Source organism: Cydia strobilella, chromosome 10, assembly GCF_947568885.1.
Source record: "Cydia strobilella chromosome 10, ilCydStro3.1, whole genome shotgun sequence".
NCBI lineage: Eukaryota > Metazoa > Arthropoda > Insecta > Lepidoptera > Tortricidae > Cydia > Cydia strobilella.
This window is the reverse complement of record NC_086050.1, coordinates 10,199,277-10,224,294: the sequence shown is the minus strand read 5'-3', so window position 1 is coordinate 10,224,294 and position 25,018 is coordinate 10,199,277. Positions and strand designations below refer to the sequence as shown.

General features: G+C 38.2%; 2 protein-coding genes across 2 annotated transcripts in view; one reads left to right on the top strand and one right to left on the bottom strand.

The window, feature by feature from the left end:
- Positions 1 to 270: 270 nt before the first annotated feature.
- Positions 271 to 3,964, top strand: LOC134744985 (large ribosomal subunit protein eL20). Its single transcript, XM_063678940.1, has 4 exons — positions 271 to 402; positions 1,254 to 1,430; positions 2,232 to 2,411; positions 3,774 to 3,964. Exons 1-4 carry the CDS (start codon positions 385 to 387, stop codon positions 3,930 to 3,932), a joined length of 534 nt encoding a protein of 177 aa, XP_063535010.1. The 5' UTR covers positions 271 to 384; the 3' UTR covers positions 3,933 to 3,964.
- A 4,857-nt stretch (positions 3,965 to 8,821) lies between these two features.
- Positions 8,822 to 25,018, bottom strand: part of LOC134744982 (endoribonuclease Dicer) — a 95,343-nt gene continuing 79,146 nt past the window's right edge. The window contains exons 27-33 of the mRNA XM_063678935.1: positions 21,048 to 21,236; positions 15,632 to 15,736; positions 13,318 to 13,473; positions 12,640 to 12,851; positions 12,067 to 12,220; positions 11,394 to 11,578; positions 8,822 to 10,596 (exon numbers count right to left, since the gene is read on the bottom strand). Coding sequence (XP_063535005.1) covers positions 10,440 to 10,596; positions 11,394 to 11,578; positions 12,067 to 12,220; positions 12,640 to 12,851; positions 13,318 to 13,473; positions 15,632 to 15,736; positions 21,048 to 21,236 — 1,158 coding nt within the window. The 3' untranslated portion in view covers positions 8,822 to 10,439. The remainder of the gene's footprint in view (positions 10,597 to 11,393; positions 11,579 to 12,066; positions 12,221 to 12,639; positions 12,852 to 13,317; positions 13,474 to 15,631; positions 15,737 to 21,047; positions 21,237 to 25,018) is intronic.

The following is a 25,018-nucleotide window of genomic DNA, read 5'->3' as shown; positions in this document are numbered from 1 at the left end:
GACTCCACACCACACTCGCGTTTGCGGCTTCGCGCCGCGTAGTCTGGAGCGGCCTATACAATACCGGCCTATATAATTCTAGGAATAGGTAGTAGTACTGGCGTGGGCTTCCAAACTATCGCACCGAACCGTCAAAACGGTGCGATCCTTCCTTACAGACTGCCGCACATGTGCGCCAGTGTTGCCAAGTGTCCCAAATTTCCATGTTTTTAAATTTTTTTCATGATATTTGTTGCAAGGTCTGTAGAGGCCTTATGCTATGTGTGCATTTTTATAAGCTGTAACATTTTATGCAGAATGGCTACCCAGCCTCCAGCCCTCCATCTTTCTTTTGCGCCTGTCCGCTTCCGTTGACAGATTCTTTTTAGGTAAAATCCTCCGGAAATGAAGGCTAAAGGAGAGGTAAGAATTGTGAAAAAACATACAATATGTGGAAATTAACGCTTAAAGATTTATATAAATTATTTAGTACCTTAAAATGTGAAACGAAGCTTTAAACGGACAGGTTCATTTTCGCGTGTGAGTACGGTACACGTTGCCGCTACTTCTATTTAGTGGTTTCTTGTGTGAATAAGAATATAGCAAGAATGATTTGTGCCCAAAAAGTGCCAACGTTTTGGATTTTAACGATAACTATTTCCATCCGCTGTGTTAATGAAGTGAAATTAAATAGGAACGAAATTTTTGTTTGAGGTTATGTCATGTTGTGATATGGTGCCATCCATTGTATGGTATGGAATGTAACAACTTAAAGTTTTACATACTTTTTTCAAGGCACTTACCCCAACTTTTGTTTTGTTATCATAATTTTTATATTGTCATATAACTTCTGGGGCTTGATTTTTATGAGGCAAAAATTTGTTATCAGCACTACATAGTATAAAACAAAGTCGCTAATAGATAGTGAGGAAGGTTTATATGTATAATACATCAGCATTGCACCCGTGCAAAGCCGGGGCAGGTCGCTAGTATAGTATAAGAACCAGTGATCGGTGTTTTGGATGCCACACTGTGGTATATCAAATTAAAATAGTATAATGGACGCCTTTTAAACTGCTTGAAAAAAAAAAGCTTTTTTAGTGCAGATAAAATATACGACTTTCAATAAGCAGTTATTGGGGTCATTTACCCTGAGTGGCATACTAAACCCTGATCACTGCTTATAACTAAATTAATGATAGGTACCTACTATATTTCAACTTTGCATATATGAAGTGTAGTAAATAAACCTGTTTTTTTTTATAAATTTCCAGTTGAAGGAATATGAAGTCATCGGGCGAAAGCTGCCCTCTGAGAGTGAGCCCAAGACGCCACTGTACAAAATGAGGATCTTCTCTCCAGACCCAATTGTGGCCAAGTCCCGCTTCTGGTACTTCCTGCGTCAGCTCAAGAAGTTCAAGAAGACCACTGGAGAAATTGTCTCAATCAAGGTTTACTTTTTTATTTGTTATACCAGTTACCTAAATTCTCATTGATTTCCAGGTATTAAAATGTGTCCTGTGTCCTGTCCTGTCTTAAGCAGAAGTCTGTCCTTAAGCTTCTGCTTCTGCTTATGGTAGCTCTATGGTACATCTGCTGATCGTACTACATAATTCCAAAAAGTTCTAAAAATCACAAATAATAATACAACAAAATGTTCTTAATTATTAAATTTGTAGCAAATGTTTATGACAAATATAGTTGGTCAAACCAAATTGCCAGTAAATAAGAACAAAAAAAAATACTCGTCCTATTCTTTTGGATGCTAGTACCTACTAGTGTAAGATAAAGATAGTATGATTCTCTCTGTCTATGTTTGAAATAAGACAGTCCTTTGACAAACTATATGTACATTATTGAGGTATAACATGTACAAACTTGCAGACTAACTTGAACTTGTGAGTGGTATTAATTTCCTAGTATGTAAAGTGTAAAGCAGTTATTTTTGGCTTTGTTTGTTTTTCATTAGGGTTCCATACGTGGTCGAAAGTAGGGTGAGAGAGATAGAGATATGATCCCAGTCATCCGTTTTTTTGGGTCTACTATAGACAGTTGAGATTTTCAAAGATGATGTATTTCTGTTGCCGCTATAACAACAAATACTATAAAGTACAGAACCCTCGGTGGGCGAGTCCGACTTCGTATTTTTGTTATGAATATTAGAATATGCCATTAAATGGATTCCCACTATTTTTGTTACAACCTGTATTTTATGTAAAACACCATTTAATTTGAATCACGTGAAATTCCAGGAGATCCCAGAGAAGACCCCAGTCAAGATAAAGAACTTCGGTATCTGGCTGCGCTACGAGTCCCGGTCGGGCGTGCACAACATGTACCGCGAGTACCGCGACCTCAGCGTGGGCGGCGCCGTCACCACCTGCTACCGCGACATGGGTGCTCGCCACAGGGCCCGCGCTCACTCCATCCAGGTATGTTTCTTACCAAGGTCATTTAGGGTCAATGGCTGTAATGTAATATAACACTACCAAAACATGTTATATCATTTATGGAACTTAAATTATTGATCAGCTTTCTTATATTTTCCATTTTTAGTAATTTGGTGGAGATGTGTATTTAAGGCTTACCACTTTTGAATTATGTTGGTAAACACCTATGTATATACACGCTTGTTTAATGCAAATAAACGATCATTCATTCATTCATCTTAGAGTAAATTTTATCACCAAATATGAAAATATGTATACATATTACTAGTATTTGGCCCGTCTCTACTTACTTTAACAAATAGGGACCGTGCGCATTGGAGGGTGTGTCGTGAATCGAAAACCAACAATTAATGCCCATTAGCACAGAATAAATAATAGTACTAGGTACAGAAGGTTCACTCTTAAATAAAACGCGTCTATTACGTGAGCGCGAGCAGGCGGCCGTTCCGTAGCGGTGCGCGGCAATTACTACTGCTAGACACCAAAATTGGTGTGGACCCCACGTACTTGTAGCCACACCTGCCATTAGCAAGTGCTGACTCCTACATTTCATGACACTATTGCGCGTTGTAGTGCCATCTAGTGGCTAAAATCAAAAAGAGAAACGTGCCATAGTTCGCGCCAATAAACAGGGGGCTCTTGTGCTTCACCGTACAATTCATGCACACTCCTAATAATCATAATGTAAGATACCGACAGATATCTTAGTATAGCTTTGCACCACACACGATAACAACAACAACAATACCAAAATATATATCGTCTCCATTTCACTGGGGCACTGTTAGTGCTTGAAAATGGAGACCAAGGATCCCCGAAACATGTCGCGCGAGTAACTAAAAATACCTGAGTGGAATCGCTAAGTTAGTATGTCTCACGTTAGTTTAAATTCGATTCATTAATTGTGTCATCTGGGGCCGATTGCATAACAACTTGTAACTAATAATATTACTTTCCAGTTCCTTTGATTATAAAGACTTAATTATTAGTTACAAGTTGTTATGCAATTGGCCCCTGGTTTGGCTGTCAAACTAAACTAGAGGGCATGTTTTTTTTAATAATTGATTCTGGTAAAATGAATAATGTATCAGTGGCGGTAGCATGGTCGCGTTTTTACCGCCTGTCGCGTGATGCGTCACTCGCACTTACATACTTGTTAGAACGTTATAAGCACAGTGACAGGCGATAAAAACGCGACCTTGCTACCGCGCAGGTCAGCGACGCCTGACCGTCTGCACGCAATAGACATCGCGTCCTGCGTTTGTGGCGTCTCGCAGTTCCTTGTGTATATATGTTATATCAGTTATATGTATATCCATCTAAGGTATTTTTTCTTGTGTTCAGATCATTAAAGTGGAGGTGATCAAAGCCGCCGCCTGCCGCCGACCACAAGTGAAGCAGTTCCACAACAGCGCGATCCGCTTCCCGCTGCCCAAGCGCGTGCACCACCACAAGCGACTCAACAAGTTCGCGTACAAGAGGCCCAGCACGTACTTCCTGTAATTTACGCGATAATTATAACCACGTTAACGTGACTATGTGTTTTATTCCATGCTGGTCCAAGAAGGAACCACTTGAAACGTAAATAGTAGTGAAGTAGCTTGTGCCACCCACGGAATGATATACCTGAAAATATTTTGGTGGTAACTACTGAGAAATAAGGCTCGTCACACTGCAGCGCGGGGGTAGCGGGCCATGAGACGAAGCCTTTATTATTCCTATCTTTTACCAATGGTAACTACTGAGATCAAGCTAACTGCGGTTGCTCTGCAGGTTGCGAAGATTGTGGACATATGATGTTTATAAGGGTTCACACTGTCAAAAGTCCGAGCAGAGGTAAAGCACTAACAAACTGGCGTACCGGACCGTAACCTTGGTACGGTCCGAGGTGTGTTCGATCGAGTAGCGGTAGGTGGTTCGCCGTACGTCCGTTAAGGACGCCACTATGAGTCAAAACGAGAAAGCGATAGCTGACCTGACCAAGGCCGCGGTCCGGTACGCCCGTCTGTTGGCACTACGTACGTACTTTAGTGGGAGTTGTTTTTATTACACTAAACAGCAAGGCACTATTTTGGGAGCAATTAAACTAAAAATCTAGCAGTACCGATAGTGGTGGCCTAGTGGCAACCCTGTATCCTACGGGGGAATACTCTGCCTTTTGAATCTTTAGAATATAAATATTAATTAATGTCAAAAACAAAACAATGGTTAGAGAAAATAAACATTTTATTCGATATCGAAATGCTACAAATTTTTGACACATAAAAACCTCATCAATTAACAAATATCCTGCACATGCCACATATCGCATCGCGCAATAATAGTACATGATACAAGTGTGCTAAATTGGTCATTACACACGGGGCGATATTGTGCGCGCGAGCTGTAAGCGAGCGCGCAATAAGACAGCCGATGTGTGTAATGACCAATGCACACGCGTTTCATACGACGTTTTTCAACACACTTGCGAGAAAAAAAATAAACTCATATTAATCAAATTTTAATAGTTAAAACAGTTAGTATTGTGTGTTTCATCTGTCATACTCGTACTGCCGGTCGGCCCTCGCTCGCCCCGGCCGCGGGCGCCGCGCAGGCGGTCGGGCGCGCCCGTGCCCGCCAGTCCGACCAATTAAAGAAGGCTCAATTTCCATGCATATTATTAGCAATCAGTTAGCTTCTTAACTCAAGTCGGATAATATAATGAAAAAGCACGAGTGGAGTAATACACTGAAAGAGCACGCGTGTTTAATATCTAGGATTATGAGCCAAAAATCGGTGGAATAAAAACGTCGTTTTGAGCAAGTGTGTTGAAAAATAATAAATGCACAACAACTAATAACTACAGTTACAAAAATGGGTGCTTTAGGTTTAACATAATTTCATATTTACATATTTCATAGGTTCTACTAAGGGTACTACTATTTAATTTTGGTAATGGACGAAATCAGTTACCGAGCCTGTAAGTTAATGAAGTTAACTGCATGGCATTTTCTATGACAAAGTATGGTAATATCCTGATTATTGTCAAATTTCTATGAAAATTGCCGTTTACAATGACATGCCTGACTTCTGTTCAATTCGGTGCATAATTAGTTTACAGCACGCACTCTAGTTGTGGGTTTGTAATAATGTAACATTACACATCCTATATTAATTTATTCAGTCGATCAAAGAACTTGATTTTTGCGCTTTCCAATTTAACATAACTTTTTTATATTAAGTCTAGGTAATTTACATTTTCCATTAAATAAATAATGACATTTCATTTAAAAAACTTATACCATCAGTCCATCACTAACTACGTATAGAAATTTAATTGTTATACCCAATTATGTTTATGTCATCCTTTAGGTACAAAATGTTATTGCTTAATATTCTATGTACAGTACCGGCCATAAATATATTACCATGTTTTTACGGTATAACTTTTTTATATATTTGTGAGCGACTTCCACCTCACTGCTTTAGGTTGTCTAGTAGTATTCCTTTGTACGGGTGATGAGAAAAATTGGTCTCATGTAATGGGTTTTTCATTAGTTTTTTTTTAATGCATTGTCAACTTAATTTTTTTACTAGAGGTTTTTTATTAATATGCTGAGTATCCTATTGTAATTCACAGTATTTAATGAAATACTGTTACTGTGAATACATGATGAATACTGCAATGGCAGTCTTCTTCTTCCTCGGTCCCTCATTGCTGAGGATCGCGACCATGTATGCTCCGTCTCCATAGTGTGCGGTCATAAGCCACATGAGTAGTCACGCACTGCATGTTGCCGCCAACCACCCTCTTCACACCATCAGACCATCTCGTGGGTGCTTTTCCTCGCCCGCGCTTGCCATCCATTTGACCCAAGATAATCTGCCTTTCTAGGTCATGCTTCTTAGACCGCATGATATGTCCAAAAAAGCTGAGTGCGCGTTCTTGACATATTGTAGAGAGCCGCGTGGTGATTTTCAGCTTCTCTAGGATGGACTTATTGGTTCTCATAGCCGTCCAGCTTATGCGTAAGAGCTATAATCTGCGCAATGGCAGTAGTCATCATATATTTGTATAAAACGTGAATTTAGTATAACTGGATCGGTCATGAGGGGTGGGGGGAAATGATCGAACGGGATAGTCTTATGTATCTTTCAGTAGGAGTAGCAGAGAAAGCGCTGTTATTGTTGGTCCTTGTCACAGTCTCACATTTTTTTTACTCCTCACCGTAAATTTAGTATAGTTTATGGTGGGCTACAAATCTACTCGACCAATCATATCACTGCATTGCGTATGTTTTGTCCCTCACGGGCGCACGCGTGTAGCTGATCTATGTAATGCTAGGTCTATGGTATAAAATGACTAGTAAAATATGCAATCTACAAACTTACCTAATGTACCTATATTGTTTACTCTATACAAGGCTACAAACTCATATAAAACACTCAAATGTGATATATTATTGGCCTGCACTGTAATTAAATAAAAAACCGACCAAGTACAAGTCGGACTCACCCACCGAGGGTTCCGTACTTTTTAGTATTTGTTGTTATAGCGGCAACAGAAATACATAATCTGTGAAAATTTTAACTGTCTAGCTATTACGGTTCATGAGATACAGCCTGGTGACAGACAGACGGACAGCGGAGTCTTAGTAATAGGGTCCCGTTTTTACCCTTTGGGTACGGAACCCTAAAAACACCACAAGCATAATTCATATAACTGGGGATCTACTTCAATTAAGGGTCTCCGGCAAGCTCGGTTCTCCATACAAACGTAGTTCCGCTCTCATTTTAAAACGAATCGCTAGATTGCTCTGAAACTTTGTACTTACAATAGGATAAGGTATATCTATGTCTGTACTTAGTTTATGTAGCTTCAGATACCATAGTTAAAAAACCGGCCAAGTGCGAGTCGGACCCGCGCACCGAGGGTTCCGTACTTTTTAGTATTTGTTGTTATAGCGGCAACAGAAATAGGTATATCATTTGTGAAAATTTCAACTGTCTAGCTATCACGGTTCATGAGATACAGCCTGGTGACAGACAGACAGACGGACAGCGGTTCTTAGTAATAGGGTCCCGTTTTATACCCTTTGGGTACGGAATCCTACAAAATACAGCGAATTTAAGTTTTTCATACAAAACTTGTTTTTGGTCTATTTCGTTTGTTTTTTTAAACTGGAACTATATAAACTAATTACATATATACACTCTTACTAGATATACCTCATGTCATTGTATGTGCAAAGTTTCATTACTATCCAACACGTAGTTTTAAAATGAGAGCGGAACTACCGTTTGTATGGGCAGGTGCAATTCGGCCGAGCTTGCCGGGGACTCTTTAAGAAAGCAGCAGAAGGTGACGTAAGTATGGCTTTCATAATATAAGGTCTCTACTTTCGTGACGATTGGTGATGTCACGACAGAACTAAAAACCTTTTCAATACGGCGACTATCTTAAAACGAAATAGCTGCGTCATTTCCTGCTACTTTCTTAAGGTCCATAGGTCTTCTAAATAAACAGTTAAGGAATGCTGCTATAACCAATATACATAACAAGTCTTGAAGCGTTCAGGTCCAAATGTAAACATACCTTTCTATTTAGACCTTTCTGATAATATGAAAAGTTCTAAAATACTCAGAGGAATATTGCTACAAACCATAGAGTAACTTATACTAGAGCGGTACTGTCATAGTAAATTTTGTAACCCCAGTAAATTCACTGCCATCTGTCGACACACTTTAAAACTAAAAATGTATAAAAATACGATAGAATGTATTTAAATATAGATAAATGATTTTTTTTATTTGCATTAATTGTTTTTATGATTTTGACCCATGTTCTTTCACTGATATGCGTTAAAATTGTTAAATAACAAACGAAACCGTCAACGCCATCTATACGACTGTAGGCCAAAACTAGTAGCGCCCTCTGAATGAGAATCAAATTTTCTTGATTTTCGAGGCACGTTTTTTCCTTAGACTGTATCTATCTATTACGGAGTTATATCTATCTTTGCTACAAACTAATCTAAATAAAATCAGTTCTGTACCTGAAAGCAAGATACTTTGACTTTGTGTAAATTGATGTGTTTTCAACTCATTTACCAAAAGTAGCCATCATACAGTTGGGTGATTAAATTGATTTACCTATTAGGTATACTATTGTAAAAATCGAAATATCTTATTACTTTAGGTACACACATTTATAGAGTACAACATTATAAACAATAAAAAAACGAAAAACGAACGAATAAAGAAACGAAAACGAAAAAAAAAAACCGGACAAGGCGAGTCGGACTCGCTCACCAAGTTCCTTACTTTAACTATTTCATTATTTTTACAAATTTATAGTTTCAGATTTTCCCTGTATTGGTAGTGTAAGACGATATTACCTGCCAAATTTCATAGTTGTAGGTCAACGGGGAGTAGAACCCTTGAGTGTAGAAATATACGTTTTTTGCGGCTTAAACGGCCGTATCTTTTTTACGTTAACTAAAGTTTTTTTTTTTACAGCTTCAAGGAATTATAGACCTGAAGTATATGGTTTGTAATTAAACTCGATACCACCACGCGTTCCCGAGATAAATGGTCTTGACAGACAGACGGACGGACAACAAACTGATCCTAAAAGGGATCCGTTTATTCCTTTTGAGGTACGGAACCCTAAAAACGGCAAACTTATTTCAAACTATAATCATTGCCACACAATAGGTAAGTTTATTTGGATTAGGTTTGGAATTCATAAAATATAATGGAAATAATGTAAAATAAATAAGATGGTAAAGTATAACATACGCGCATACAAACAGTACGGAATGTCCGACCGAAATCGAAGGTTCGGTTTTGACTCAGTTTCGGCCAAAACCTTTTTACGTGTTAAATTCGTTTTAAAAATATCGATGACATTTTTTTTTTCGACATGAAAAATGAAACACCATATAACTTGATATAAGTCATGCAAGTCGTAAGTTGGCGCGGCCGAAAAGTTTAGCACCGAAACCGAACCTTCGGTCCAAACATGACTTTTATGCCTCGAAACCGAAAATTCGATTGGACACTACTTTTTAACACACAGAGAGCTCACTAGTTATCTTTAAATTGGAGGCATCCGCAAACGTGGTATTATATTGTCAAACGTTGTTGACAAACAAGTATTAGTTGACGCACAATGTATTTATGCAGCGCTAAATTACATACTTTAGCTGTTCAATTTGCAGTTACAATATTCTAAGACGCGTCTCACGCAATACTTATTTGTATATACTTTTATAGAACAGAGAATAAAAGCTACCGTTTATGCGATCATTAAGTATTATAGACACTCGACGTGCCAAGGAAGATTTTACCTTGTAGGTACTTAAAGGAAGATCTGTCGTATTAAAGTATTAAATATTGTAGGACGCAGTTTGCTGTGTATACCTTTCACAAGTGCCTTTGCATCTTCAAGTGGCGTATGTGTAGTCTTAAGCGGGATTTACATTACGAAATTAGTGTCATGCATGTTGAAATCAGTTTCACAATGCAAATAAATAATTTCTGATTCATGAAAGTAGTTTCGATAAATACGAAAGTAATAATTAGTGTCGTGAAATCCACAGTATCGCAGTGACCGTAGCAGTGAAAGTTACACATTCGCACAGCGCAGGCAGTTTCGCGACACTAGTTTAAAGTTTTCACGTCGCATTTACACTATGAAATTAGTTGCATGACACTAATTTTACCAAAAAATCGCGCAGGACACGAAATTGATTTGCTTTCATGAAATTAATGCATGCATTACGAAAATATTACATTAAAAGTGAAACTGTCGGTAAGAGTAATGTCACGAAATTAATTTCACGCCATTAATTTCGTAATATAAATCCGGCTTTAAAGTATAAAATATTGTAGCATACGCGGTTTGCAGTATCATAAGTGGCACTGCATCTCCGTACTTCTCTCTCGTCCTCCGTCTCTCTCTGTAGTCCTCCCTCGGTGTAGTGTGAGGTGAGGTGAGGTGAGGTGAGGTGAGGTGCGGTGGTTTGTTTAGGAGCCCAGTATCTTGAGCGCGAGCTTGGCGGCGGCGCGCTTGGCCTGGAACTTGTTGCCGCCGAAGCCGTGCGCGGTGTGCGGCCGCCCGTTCTTCGTGAACGTCACCGGGACCATTACGCGGGGCGTCCCACATTCTACCACCTTGGCGGTCCTGTGGAAACGTGCCACGTTTTAGTATTGTCGGACACCGGTACTCTTGATACAATCAATGAGGATATAATAAGATAGAGCGGTACTGTCATAGTAAATTTTGTAACCACTCTAAATTCACTGCCATCTATCGACATACTTTAAAACTAAAAATGAAGATTTATAAAAATACGTTAAAATGAATTTAAATATGGATAAAGGATTTTTTTATTTGCATTAATTATTTTTATATGATTTTGACCCATGTTCTTTCACTGGTATGCGTTAAAATTATAAATAACAAACGAAACAGTCAACGCCCTCTATACGAGAGTAGGCCAAAACTAGTGGCGCCATCTGATCGAGAATCAAATTTTCGTGATTTTCGAGGCACGTTTTTTTCTTAGACTGTATCCATCTATTACGGAGTTATATCTATCTTTGATACAATTTATAACATAAAAAAACCGGACAAGTGCGAGTCGGACTCGCGCACGAAGGGTTCCGTACCATTACGCAAAAAACGGCAAAAAAATCACGTTTGTTGTATGGGAGCCGCACTTAAATATTTATTTAATTCTGTTTTTAGTATTTGATACATCATCTGTGAAAATTTCAACTGTCTAGCTATCACGGTTGATGAGATACAGCCTGGTGATAGACGGACAATCGGACAGACAGACAGAGACAGTGGATATAGGATAATAGGGTCCCGTTTTTACCCTTTGGGTACGGAACCCTAAAAACCGGCCAAGTGCGAGTCGGACTAGGGTTTAATTTAGTGAGGAAAGTGACCCTGTCACCGAGCCCATGTCTTACCCGAACGAGGTGCACGCGTGTATCATCTCGTAGAGTACCCGCACGGGTTGCTGCGGGATGCGTGTAGAGAAGGCTTCGATCTCGCGATGCATGATGCGGTACACTACCGCCCATACGGCGGACAGGTCGCCGCCGCTGTCTAGGTATATCGCGCCCATTAGCGACTCGAATATGTCACTTAGCACCTGCCACCAAAATAGTAAAAATATAAAATAAACATATTACACTAAAGAACAATTAATAAAACAAATGACAAGACTACTATTACTAAATTGTGATAATAGTTTTTAAATTCCGATGTACCTATGTACATCAAGTATTACAGTATTTACAATCTCACTAATCCGGCACTAATGCTGGCACAAGAGAGCCGGATTACTGAAAAATTTGTATTACTGGAATTTAGAGCAAATCTGTATATTATTGAATTGATGTATTTTTAATTAAAACCTAACTTTTCTGGAACTTTTATAAAGAACCATTTATAAAGAGATTGAAGGGCGAAATTAATGTAACCGCACATAGTAAATTAGGACATAGAATGATCATTTTGTATACCAATTATAGTGCTGGACTATTGGGTATACCGGGCCATCGAAGTGCCGGATTATCGAGATTTCACTGTGGTTACTGTTATTTTTCTATTCTAAATGTGAGGCATGCACATACACACCTTGGGCACTTCCACGTATTCTGCGATGTGGCAATCCTCCTCGTCGATGAGGTACAGCACGTCCTCGATGATCTCGTGGTCTCTCTGTTCCTGGTGCTCGACGAACATCATTATCGCCTTATCCAAGGTCGGGTTCAGTTGGGAGCAAAGGAATCTGCCGAGAAAGTATAATGTTCATTGATTTTCCCTGGAAGCACCACAGTTTTATTATAAATATCAAGTAACAGGGCTACTAACCGTTGTGTTACGATGTAAAAAAAAGGTTTAAGATATTTTGAGTTGCCATGTACATATTTACTGAGGAATTTACAATTAGTATTTTAATTGAACCGACATGCGATAGCTAATTCAACAGCCTTTGCGGCTTCGGCTGATCACAGTTGTCGAATACATAGTTACGTGCTTAAATGTGAAGCTACTCACTTGTGCAGTCCCAGTTTGACAACGTAGGACGCGAACGTGACATTGTTAACAAGCGCCGAGCGCAGATCCGTGAGTTCTCCCGGCTTCAGCTGATCAAGTAATCACAGTTCTCGAATACATAGGTACGTGCTTAAGAGTGAAGCTACTCACTTGTGCAGTCCCAGTTTGACAACGTAGGACGCGAACGTGACATTGTTAACAAGCGCCGAGCGCAGATCCGTGAGCTCGCCCGGCTTCAGCTGATCACAGTTCTCGAATATATGCGATGTGATTAGGAAATCCAAGATGGCGTCACCGAGGAACTCCAGACGCTCGTAGGAGCGAGTCAGACGGTTCCGTGTGTAGGACGGGTGTGATAAAGCCTGGGAAAAATATTTGTATGTGAACTACCTTTTTAATACCAAAAGTCATCATACCAAAAAAAAATAGAATATCAAATATTAAAATCTAAAACAAAATACATATAAAGCCAAACAAATTTTAAACAAAAACACTAAAACTAACTCTAGGAATTAACTACATTATCTATACTATAAATCGTATAGATGGCGTTGACGGTTTCGTTTGTTATTTAACAATTTTAACGCATATCAGTTAAAGAACATGGGTCAAAATCAAAATCATAAAAATAATTAATGCAAATAAAAAAAATCACATCCATATTTAAATACATTTTATCGTATTTTTATAAATCTTCATTTTTAGTTTTAAAGTGTGTCGACAGATGGCAGTAAATTTACTGGGGTTACAAAATTTACTATGACAGTACCGCTCTAGTATAAGTTACTCTATGCCCAAACGCTTCATAAGATTTACGAAAAATCGAACCTCAACTAAAAAGGACGGGTCCTTGAACTTGTAGTTGATTATTTGCTCGATGTCGTTCCGGCAGCTGTTGAGAAGAAAGTCCAGCTCCTCTAGCGTGCTCTTGCCCTCTGTGATCACTGTGGGCACTTTCTTGCCGAGATATGATGCGAAGTTATCCTGAAATGTGTCCAAATGGTAAATGAGGATTATCGTTAGTTATACTTGCACTATTTTAAAGCTATTAATTACATTACTCTTAAACTAATATTAATAAGTTTTTATTATGCCCTGCTACTTACAAAGTATAGGTGGATACAAATTTGTGTGTACTTAACAAAATAGATTTTACTACACAAGTGACTTAGCGCAGTTAGGCAGTTACGCATAGGTATGAAGGTACCTGTCGTGACCAGATCATATGAAGAATTTGATCATTTCATGAAATGCCATTTTAGAATTGATCATCTAACCTAACCTAATCTAACCATAGGTTAGGTTTGACTTGTTCATAATGTGGCCAACCGATCATTTTATGAAATTATTGCCACATCATGAAACGATCAATTCTAAGATCTGGCTACGACATATCCATTAGGTTCCTCCCCAGCACCCTGTATAGAAATCACGACGAGGGTATGCTGTCTACGGAACGCACGCCCCGAGCGTGCACGCTTGACGCTGTATATGGGTGAATCAACTATTTCTTGTTGTTATTGTGTCCCGTCAGCCAGGGGACAATATTAGCACAGTTTTTTAGACGGAATGTTGTATAACGATCCAGAAACGTGCTTATTAGTGGTAGCTCAGTGGAAAGGCCTTATAATATCTACAACAAAAACGCATGTTTGGTTGTTTTAATTACCATAAAATCGGGGTTTTAAGAGAGACCCAGGAGAACGTAACCATGGCAACGAGTGAGAAGAAAAATTTGATTCACCCATATGTTAACCAATGTACTTATGGAGGTCGGCCGTGTGGTAGGTCGTGACGTCGAAGGCAAAAATACGATCCAGACAAATGGCTCAAAAATATGTGAACACGACTTTATTGTCTAAGGTATAAGGACACATGTACACATATTTTTGAAACTTTGGGAATGTATATTTATGCCCTTGACTGTACGCGTACGGTCGAGTTCACGGATATCTTAACAAACAAACGTTCCAAGACCATATTTGCACTATCTTATTGTCAGTTAGTCGACCTTTAAGAGGCCGGTGTCGATTTTAGTCGCAAAAATGTAAAATTGATAGATTTAGTCGGTTAAATTGTACACCTTTTGTTACCTAATTGAAATAACAAGTACTGGTTTCTATTAGCACGTCTTCTTATCTTGCCTTTTATCAGATCAATTTTTTGAAAACAGACACTAAATTAGTAATGATTTTTTTTCTGATGGACGTTTAGGTAAACGCGCGTAAAGCACTGATTTTGTCGCTCTTATTTGTAAATTTCGTAAAATTTGGACTGTTAAAAATGGTAAATTTGTATTACACATATTCTGTACTTGACCTTTATCAGATAACATTTTTGTTATATGACTTTAGAGTTCGAGGAAATGAAAGTTAAACGAATTCAATTTTCTCCAGAAATAACTTTAAAACAAGTGACGATTTCTCTGAAAGTCGACTTAGTTTCAACGTAATTTTGATACTTAAACAATCTACAACATTTGCTGAAACTATTCTTATACATCAATTTGTATAATTTACCACCATAATTTTTTGATGAATTTTTTAAAACTGCCCCTTCTCTTCATATGTTACCGGTGACGCACGCTCGCGACCTCATTATTAAAAGGCAAGATGAGAAGACGTGCTAATAGAAACCAATACTTGTTATTTAGATATTACGTAACAAAACGTGTATAATTTCAACGAATAAATCTATCAATTTTACATTTTTGCTCCAAAATCGACTACGGCCTCTTAAGACTAAAGGCGTGTAAATATATTTTTCACATCACCTATCCGAAAAAGGGCTTTTTCTTCCCTGCTAGGAGGGATCAAAGTGGCAATTTTCTTTCCTGCTAGGAGGGATCAAAGTGCCCCCTTTTTTGTTCTAGGACCCTATTTTTTTGCATAGGTAATAAAAATGAAAATGAGAATAAAATGAAAATAGAAATTGAAAATTATTTCCTCATAGGTGATGTGAAAATCAGTATGTGTCACATGGTAGCAAAATTATTTCAATTTTCAACCATGGGCGTTAACACTTTTTAGAATCCTTTACTTTGTTCAGGTACGCTCTCGTCATAAACTCGCCATTGTGACACAATCTACTATTTGGAACGATGGTGTGTGAAGATGTTTATGAACTCGACTGCACAATTTACCTGGGGAGGAAGAACACGCAGCCACTCAAGTACTTTCACGGCGCCGAGTACGCCGCCGTGCAGCAGATAAGTGCCGATAATCGCCTCCACGCAGTCAGCCACGCTCTGAAATGATACACAGGATAAAACAGATACCGAAAACATAAATTGGAAAATAAGCAAAACAAATTGATCGACTTAAGAGCCAACAGGAGGTGAGCCCGGGTTCAATTTTGAGATTTCAAGTTGAATATCGCCGTCGCTCTGACGGGGGCGGTACCGCGTAGCGAGGGACTATCCCAGTGTGTGTGGTGCACGCACACAGACGCGAACGCATTTTGCGCTCCTCGCCGGCCTCCGCTGGCCAGCCCGCTACGCTACCAAATACCACGCCACACACCACCCAGTTCTTTTCTTACTTTATTCTTCGATTATAGTCGTAAGTATTTTAAAAGCAAAACTCCCTTATACCTTGACTTTAAACAAAGTATTTTACTTATAACTTATTTGGTTCGTATGAATTAGTGACATACCTAATTAAAAAAGAAAGCTATAACTCCCGCGGGAACATTAAGGCCTTTTCCCTTCAGTACACCTACATAGAATAAGATCTTTTCGAGCAAGTGTGATTAAAAACAAATTTGCCGCTCTCCGGCTACGTGGAATAGAAAAAAATAGCCTCAGGTTAGATAAAATATCATAACAAAGAAACATGTGACATGTGATATTTCTTACTTTGATGTAATTATACAGTTTTATTAATTGTCCGTTTTTTATTTATGAGTCAGATTTTGATAAAAATGTTTGAAGAGCTAATTCTGGTCGGAATAAATATGAAACCCCAATTTGGGACAATAGTCTAGTCTACAAAACGTTCAAGGTGGTGAAAAATATAGTGTAAGCTGTTCGCATAAAAAACCGCAAATCGATGTACAGGTTACCCGTTTGGTACACGTATACTAGAGGTCAAAACAAAATTTTTGACCCGCAGTTCCTAAAAAAAATTCCCTTAGGAGGGAGTGCTGAAACCTTTTTTTATATATTTTTTTTCAAACCTATCGTAATCTTCTCTTATCTATCATACGAAAGGGCTTTTTGAAGCGATTCTGAAAATACTAAATCATTACATTTTAGCCAGTTTTAGGGTTCCGTACCTCAAAAGGAAAAACGGAAACCTTATAGGATCGTGCGTCTGTCTGTGTGTCCGTCTGTCACAGCCTATTTTCTCCGAAACTACTGGACCAATTAAGTTGAAATTTGGTAGCTGAAAGAGCTCATTGTGAGAATCTCTAATACATTTTTTTATAATTTAGGATAAATAATTTAGAAGTTATTCAAAAAAATTACACAAAATAGATCTTTACCAAAAGATTACAGGAAAACCTATTGGAAATTGCAGTCAAGCGTGAGTCGGGCTTAATTACTTAGTTTTTGATCCGACACCTACGGGTTTTTTAAAGACATTTCACTCACGTTTCATATAAAAAATACATTGTTTAAATTTTGTAATGTACAGAACCCTTGGAACGCGAGTCCGACTCGCACTTGGCCGGTTTTTCTTAAATTGAAACAAAAAGAATTTTCAAAACATACCAAGTTTGGACTCCTCCAGTTACGATATGGCTGATTTTTTTTGTACAATATACCACAAATGATACGTGATATCCTCATATCGAACCTCAAAAAAGCAATTTTAAAAATAATTTTATTTAGTTTTTTTTTTCAATACAAAGTGACACAATCTACTTCAATACCTATTTTACGAGACTTATGGAACTGTACTGCAGATACGGTACATATTAATCATACAATGATACGTAATATCCATATATCCAACGGGAAATACCTCTTTAACCCTTTAACTTGACCCCAAACTTGGTATGTTTTGAAAATTCTATTTATTTTAATTTACAAAAAAAGGGATTTTTTTAGGAACTGCGGGTCAAAATTTTTGTCTTGACCTCTTAGTATGCGTGTGCCAAACGGCTAACCTGTACATCGATTTGCGGTTTTTCATTGAAATTGGGCTTGTACGGCTGCCACTAATAGAGATACTAATTCCTAAAAATACGTATGATACCTCATTGGATTCGGAATGATGTCTAGAAAAATGTATTCGAAGCGTTAATTTATTCCCACATAAAAAAAGTTCAAAAGCTATTAACAAAAAACGGCCAAGTGCGAGTCGGACTGTTATGGTTTATCGATCTTATCACATCACTAGATTATCGACATTCAATATCGACTATTGCCCATCACTTTTCTGTCTGTGTACGTATTTAGAAACTTGACCCCGCCCCTAAAATTAGTACGATAAGGACAACTGCAGCTTAGGCGAAAAATCCTGCGTAAAAATCTCAAAAATCGAGGTTTTGTACTCGACTGTTTCCTCCTCCAAAACTTAACCAATCGTAACCAAATTTGGAAATCTAAATGATATTGAAATTGTCTGTGTCGGACTGTTTTGATTTTTTGGCTAATTGATATCAGTTTTGAATACCACGCCTCTCATTGCGGCATAGTCAGTGAGGCCATTTTTGGCCATGTTTGAAGGGCTCTAGCGCCTTAAAAAACAAAAATATCAAAAAAAGCAAAACACACCGACACAGATATTGACAATATTAATCTGTGTTGAAAAAATCATTCCTCTAGCTTCAAAAACCACGGAGGAAACAGTCGAGTACGTTTGTATGGAGAAATGACCACTCCTGTTGGCTCTTAACCCATCGCCGAACCAAACTCTGACCTTACTAAGATTTCATTAGCAATTTAGGTATATATACAGGGACAGGGTGCTTATGTTATCACTGATCAAACTCTGAGGGGTGAATATTTAGGTCATACTAAACAACTTTTACTATGAGGCCAACCCTGAAATCGCGAAAAAAAAAATGTGCCGTCTTATACCTACATTTCGGTGTATCAGAGTCAATGTTTTCTATACACTTTTTTTCTGTTGCCGCTATAACAACAAAGTAGAGTCGGAGTTGGCTCCATAGTAAAAGTTGTTCAGTCTGACCTACAATCCTACAAAACCCCTCAGAGTTTGGTCAATAATAACAAAAGCAGTAAAAGCTCCCTGAATAGTCAATTCAGAAATAAAATGTACGCAGCTTTTTTTCGGAAAATACTTAACATACGGCCTCGCCGTTAGGTAAAAGAGGAACGCGTTCAAATCGCGTCAAATTTTTTTTACGTTAGGAATGCGGGTAGTTCGGAATACCGCGCGGCGAGATGCATTTGTGTTGGTGGACTGTCGACGATGTAAAATAAAACGGTAAATGCGTTATAGAAAACAGACGAATGTGTTCTAAATAGTTCTAATGAAAACATTATTAAAATTGAAATTGAAAAAAAAAAGTCCCTAAAAATTCTGATTTGCTCAACAGAATGCTGTTTTGCTGCACAATTAGTATTTTTTTCATATTTCATGCTCTGAAAGTGGGTCGTTGTTGTTCTAAAAATTGCGCAGAAAGTGACGTTTCTGCTCTAGTGCAGAAAAGTGGTGTACTCCTCTGAGTCCTCTGCGTCCCCGTCCCACGAGCAACTGGGTGGAAACAAAATGGAAAAATACTGTTTTTATTTCCCCACCTGGGACAATTGTTAATTTTATTGTTCTAATTTAACTAATCCCGCATTGTTTTTTTTAATCAAAAATGATGTAAGTAAGTAAAATAGATTATTCCTGATTTGTTTTGTTGAATTGTATTTAAGTATGTACTCGATTTCATGAGGCGGGGGCGGGAACCAAAAGGAATACACATTTTTTTAAAACGTTACACTTGCGTAAATAAGCAAAGGCAGAATATTATACAACCACAGTAAAACGTTTATACTTTATTAAATGGGTTTTTAAAGTTATTTAGCACTTTCATGGAAATAAAATAAAATATGATATTTAGTCGCTTGCCATAAGAATGCTCTGACAGATTATTCGTATAAAGATACAAGCAAGATTTGTCTATATCGTAAGCGAGAAAGTGGTACCTTTTGATTGAGAACGTTACATTTATAATCAGTAAGCAAATTTAGGCGGGACTTGTAGTTCTATCACGCTGACGTCGCTGACCAATCGGACAGCTTTATAAGTACTTTGTCAGCCACGACTTACGAGCGCACCGTAGCACTGCATGATCATGACCATTGCATGACGCGTCATGTTTTTTTAAAACGTCATGAAGTTTTGCACGCCGCCTGGCAGCTCTTCTATCACATATCACATCGTCAGATGATAACCAAAACTCACTAATTAAAAAAAAAACTACTTTGTTTTGGTACTAAATACTACGGTTAACTATGGCTTTGAACTTTTTATTTATTTATTTACATACACACAACCATCAATTACAGGAAATCCTAATTCGACAGTATGGAAATTGACACAAAAATAGGTACAATACATTAACTTACAGATTACAGTAGCACAATACGTAAAGCGTAGCCCTTGTGAGTTCGTTCAGAGAACAAGTGAACAAATCTAACTCGATCGCTACTCGATTAAGGGTCCTGTATGCGCGCGGTGCAGGACGCCTGGCGAAGGAGTTGCGTTCGAGCGAGCGGCTCGGCCAGCAGGCTCGGCCGCTGCCGCCGCCGCCACACATACCGATCTGGTACGTTCAAACGCACCTCTGCCAGGACTCCAGGGTTGCACAACTTGCCCCGCACCAACTTAAATATATATGAACCCAGCTCCCTTCTAACTTCTAGTTTATTGTATCCTACCATTCCTAATACGAACAACGTAGGATACTTTAACGGATAAAAAGGGTATACTCCGTATAATTTTAAATATATAAATCTAATAAATTTATTTTGGATGCGTTCCAACATTAACCTATATTTTGACTCGTGTGGACTTCAGATTGCCGCATTACCCTCCAAGTGACTCCTGACTATTGCCTCGTACAAGACACGTATCGCGTTAATATTAGTAAACCCATGAGCCTGCCTCATTACAAGTTTACAAACCCCAGGTTTCGGAAAGCCTTCTTACATACTGAAACAATATGGTCTCGAAAGGTGAGGTCGGACTTAAGCAGCACCCCTAAGCGGTACTTGTGGTAGTAATTAGTGAGTTTTGGTTGTCATGTGACGACATGTTCTCACTCACACTCTCTGGCCTCTCTATTCTAGCTGTCCTATTTTATGGCTCTTATACACTATCGGCGATGATAGACGATGACTGGCGGGCAAGATAAAGTAGAGAGCATACTCGGCAGTCCCCGCCAGTCATCGTCTATCATCGCCAATGATCGCCTGAGACCCGTGAGTTGTCGGTTTTTTGGGCACGCATCAAAGGGAATCGAAGGGTGGTTGCGTTAACTACTACAGGCGATCGTGTGGATGCCTGCACGATGATCTTGCCGATGATACTATTAACGATCATCGCCGATAGTGCAGAGGAGACATTACATCGTAGAGATAACCCCGCACATACCTTGTCGGACACAACTTGGGAGCGCACGTAGCACTGCATGGCATTCTGCGCGCCGCCGGGAGGTTCTCTCTCTACAACACCATTTTCGCTGTACCGCTGAGTTACTTGCTCATAGCTCTCGTCGGAAAGGTTGCCGCTAAGCGCCTCGTGTAGGGGGAACTGTATGCCTATCAGGAACGTTGGTCGGAGCTGCAAACAACATTTGAATTAGTTATAGGGTACATACAAAATTTCCTCGGTTGGCCGCGCGCCGGTAAAACGCGTGAAGCTAAATGAGCAACCTTCAACGTGTGTCACCGACTTCGCACCGAGTAAGTTCGCGATCTTAGGGCCCGTTCACACATTGATTTGCATCATAAGCTCGCTCCAGACTACGCGGCGCGAAGCCGCGAACGCGAGTGTGCAGTCGATTTCGCTGATTAGCGAACTAGACTTCACACTCGTGTTCGCGGCTTCGCGCCGCGATTCGCGCACGAGTGTGGAGGGCCCAATATATTTGCTACTAAACGCAAGTCGTGGTAAATGTATAAACTCGCACTTAACACTAATCAATGTAAAACAGGATAATAAAATCGCGTCCTTTAAGCTCTTATGTCTATCGCTAGCTTTAAAAGTGAAAATTACGCACGAAATCCTAGGAATTGCCCATATTACCTACGTTTGCAAACCGTACACGTGTAACTATAATTTTATGACAATGGTATTAGTATTGGTAGGTCTAGGTATGTATAAGCTCGCGAGCACTCGTTTGTAGGTACCTACAGCCGCAAAACCAAACATATTTCATTGCCTTATCGAATTAAACTGACATAGCTAATTATTCTAATTAGAATAGTCACTTCGAGTAAAAAAACATTCGTCAATATAAACACTTGCCATACATTATCTATATATCACATTTTCTATCAAATGAAATTTTATAAGTGTTAAACACTACTACGATTGATTGTTAAACCATTCATATGAAAGTTGGAATAAATAAATATTATAGAACAAGTTCACAGAGATCGACCTAGTCCCACAGTAAGCTTAAGTAAGGCTTGTGTTGCAGTGGGTACCTACCTACTAGACGACGATATAGTTATATAGGTAATATATAAGTACTTATATACAACATAAAAAACACCCATACCTCAGGAACAAATTAACACACATAAATACCCTTACCAGGATTCGAGCCCGGGACCTGCTGTTCCGTACCCAAAGGGTAAAAACGGGACCCTATTACTAAGACTCCACTGTCCGTCTGTCTGTCACCAGGCTGTATCTCATCAACCGTGATAGCTAGACAGTTGAAATTTTCACAGAAGATGTATACCTATATTTCTGTTGCCGCTATAACAACAAATACTAAAAAGTACGGAACCCTCGATAGGCGAGTCCGACTCGCACTTGTCCGGTTTTTTCCTTTGCCGTGAACAGCGCTGGTTTATTATTTATATTAAGTACTTGTATAAATAAATAAATATTACCTTTAGGACATTACGAGTATTATTTTTTTATGAAGCAGAAACGTCTGCGAGCCTTACTCCAAATTTTTAAATTAAAGGAAAACACACACATCTGGTAGGCCTCCGTGTCTCAGTTGGCAGAAGCAATTGGACCGGTGTTCCAATGTTCGTAGTTTCGAGTCCTGCCGGAGGTGTAAATTTTTCCATTTTTCTTTTAATTTAAAAATTACGAGTATTACACAAATTAACTAAGTCCTACAGTGAGCTTAATAAGGCTTGCGTTGTGGGCACTTAGACAAGGATATAATATATAGATACTTAAAACCATACAAAACACCCATGACACGGGAACAAATATTCGTGCTCATGCCACAAATAAATGAGTTGTGTAATTAAAGTACGTTCCTTGTTTTATAATTACAACATGATGTTGCACCACATACAAATTAACTGCTTTGTCCAATAGACATTTCGGATGTACAGGAGGGCGCTTACAGCTTTATAATCTAGGGGCCTACCGCAAAAAACGAAAATCGAAATTTCATTATCTGCCTGTCTATCGCTCTTGCATATTAGAGTGATATACCTCTCTCTCACAAAGAAATTTCGATTTTCGTTTTTCGCGGTTGGGCCTCTTGGTTATGAAATAGTTATGGATATGTCAGCTGAAAAATCATATCGATAACAGTTTCATAACCAGAATATAAAGTTCAAAACGCCCTCCAGGTCAAGTTATTAATAGCAGAGAAAACATATTTTGTCATTTTGATAGTAGTAGGTAGGTATAGCTGCAATGTAAAGTCAAGGGTATTGATTGATACACGTGGTGAGTTGTGGGACTTGTGTGAGTGAGGTGAGTGAATGACAGATGAGGTAAGAAAACGATTTATCGGAGAATTTACACTTTCATTACCGAATAAAAATTTTGCTAAATAAAAGAAGAAATATTTGATAAATGAATAAAATATTTAAATGATAAATTAAGTTGATAAAAGGATTTGATATTGATATATTTTGATGTCGATTTTAGAAGCGTTAATTTAACTTGCATTGTTCGTATTTAGGTTAAAAGGTAAAATCAATACGGATAAGTTTGGCATAGGGACAAGTGTGGCTGGCCTTTACATTGAGGCCTGTTTACACATTGATTAGTGTTTATTGCGAGTTCATACATTTGTTACTTGCGTTTAGTGGTAAATATATGACCTCGCAATTTATTTACACTAATTACACTATACTCGAGACTGGAATTCAAAACCAAAAAAACTACGACACATACGTCACTGTCAAAACTGTCAATGTCACTGTCAAGTAAACATTTCAGGGAAATTGAAATAAATTGCGGGGATCTTTCTTCTTTCCTCTCATTAAGACGTAATTAGAGTGACAAGGAAAAATGCTCGCAATTGACAAACTTCGATTTTAGCGGTTGTCTCTGGTTTCGCCAACCTTTTTCTAATATGCTAAATATTAATATTTAGCCAACATCATTGATAAAAAAGGTTTTGTAAAAAAAAATACAATTTTTATCGCCGACTGCACTTTGTTTTCTGTAAACTAACATCGAGACAATTCTAACGAACCTAAACACAATAAGGTTGCATTGTTCCAAAGAGGATATAATAAGATAGAGCGGTACTGTCATAGTAAATTTTGTAACCACTGTAAATTCACTGCCATCTATCGACATACTTTAAAACTAAAAATTAAGATTTATAAAAATACGTTAAAATTTATTTAAATATGGATAAATGATTTTTTTATTTGCATTAATTATTTTTATATGATTTTGACCCATGTTCTTTCACTGATATGCGTTAAAATTATAAATAACAAACAAAACCGTCAACGCCCTCTATACGAGAGTAGGCCATAACTAGTGGCGCCATCTGATCGAGAATCAAATTTTCGTGATTTTCGAGGCACGTTTTTTCCTTAGACTGTATCCATCTATTACGGAGTTATATCTATCTTTGATTGTTCTATACCACAGAGTATTAAATAATAGACTAGACTAGTCCTCTAAAAAGAACATTCTAACACTCGGAACAGACGTCAGATGTCGAGTGAGATCGACAAACCATGGTGTCACGGCCGGTAGCCGATAAAAATGGCGTCGATAACAACCATAAAGCGAGCTAGACACTATTATTCTTCGATTTTGTCGATTAGCTAGATGTATGTTATTATACTAATATAACAAATTATATCTGAGTTCGTTCTTAACTTTTTTGTAAATTATTGCACCAAATGTTATAAATACCCGAAGTACAATACCAGCTTTGCAACTAAAAAATTACGGATGTTTAAGTTTTTATTAGGGCGTCTTGTATTTATGTAAAAATAAGTACCTACATAAATAAAATTACGTCTTTAAATCATAAAATTAAAATTACCAATAAATAAATTATCTTAGCGTGTTTTTTTTTCTAAAAAAGGAATATAATAATAATATTTCAGCCTATATATGTCCCACTGCTGGGCACGGGCCTCCTCTCATGCACGATAGGGATTGGGCTA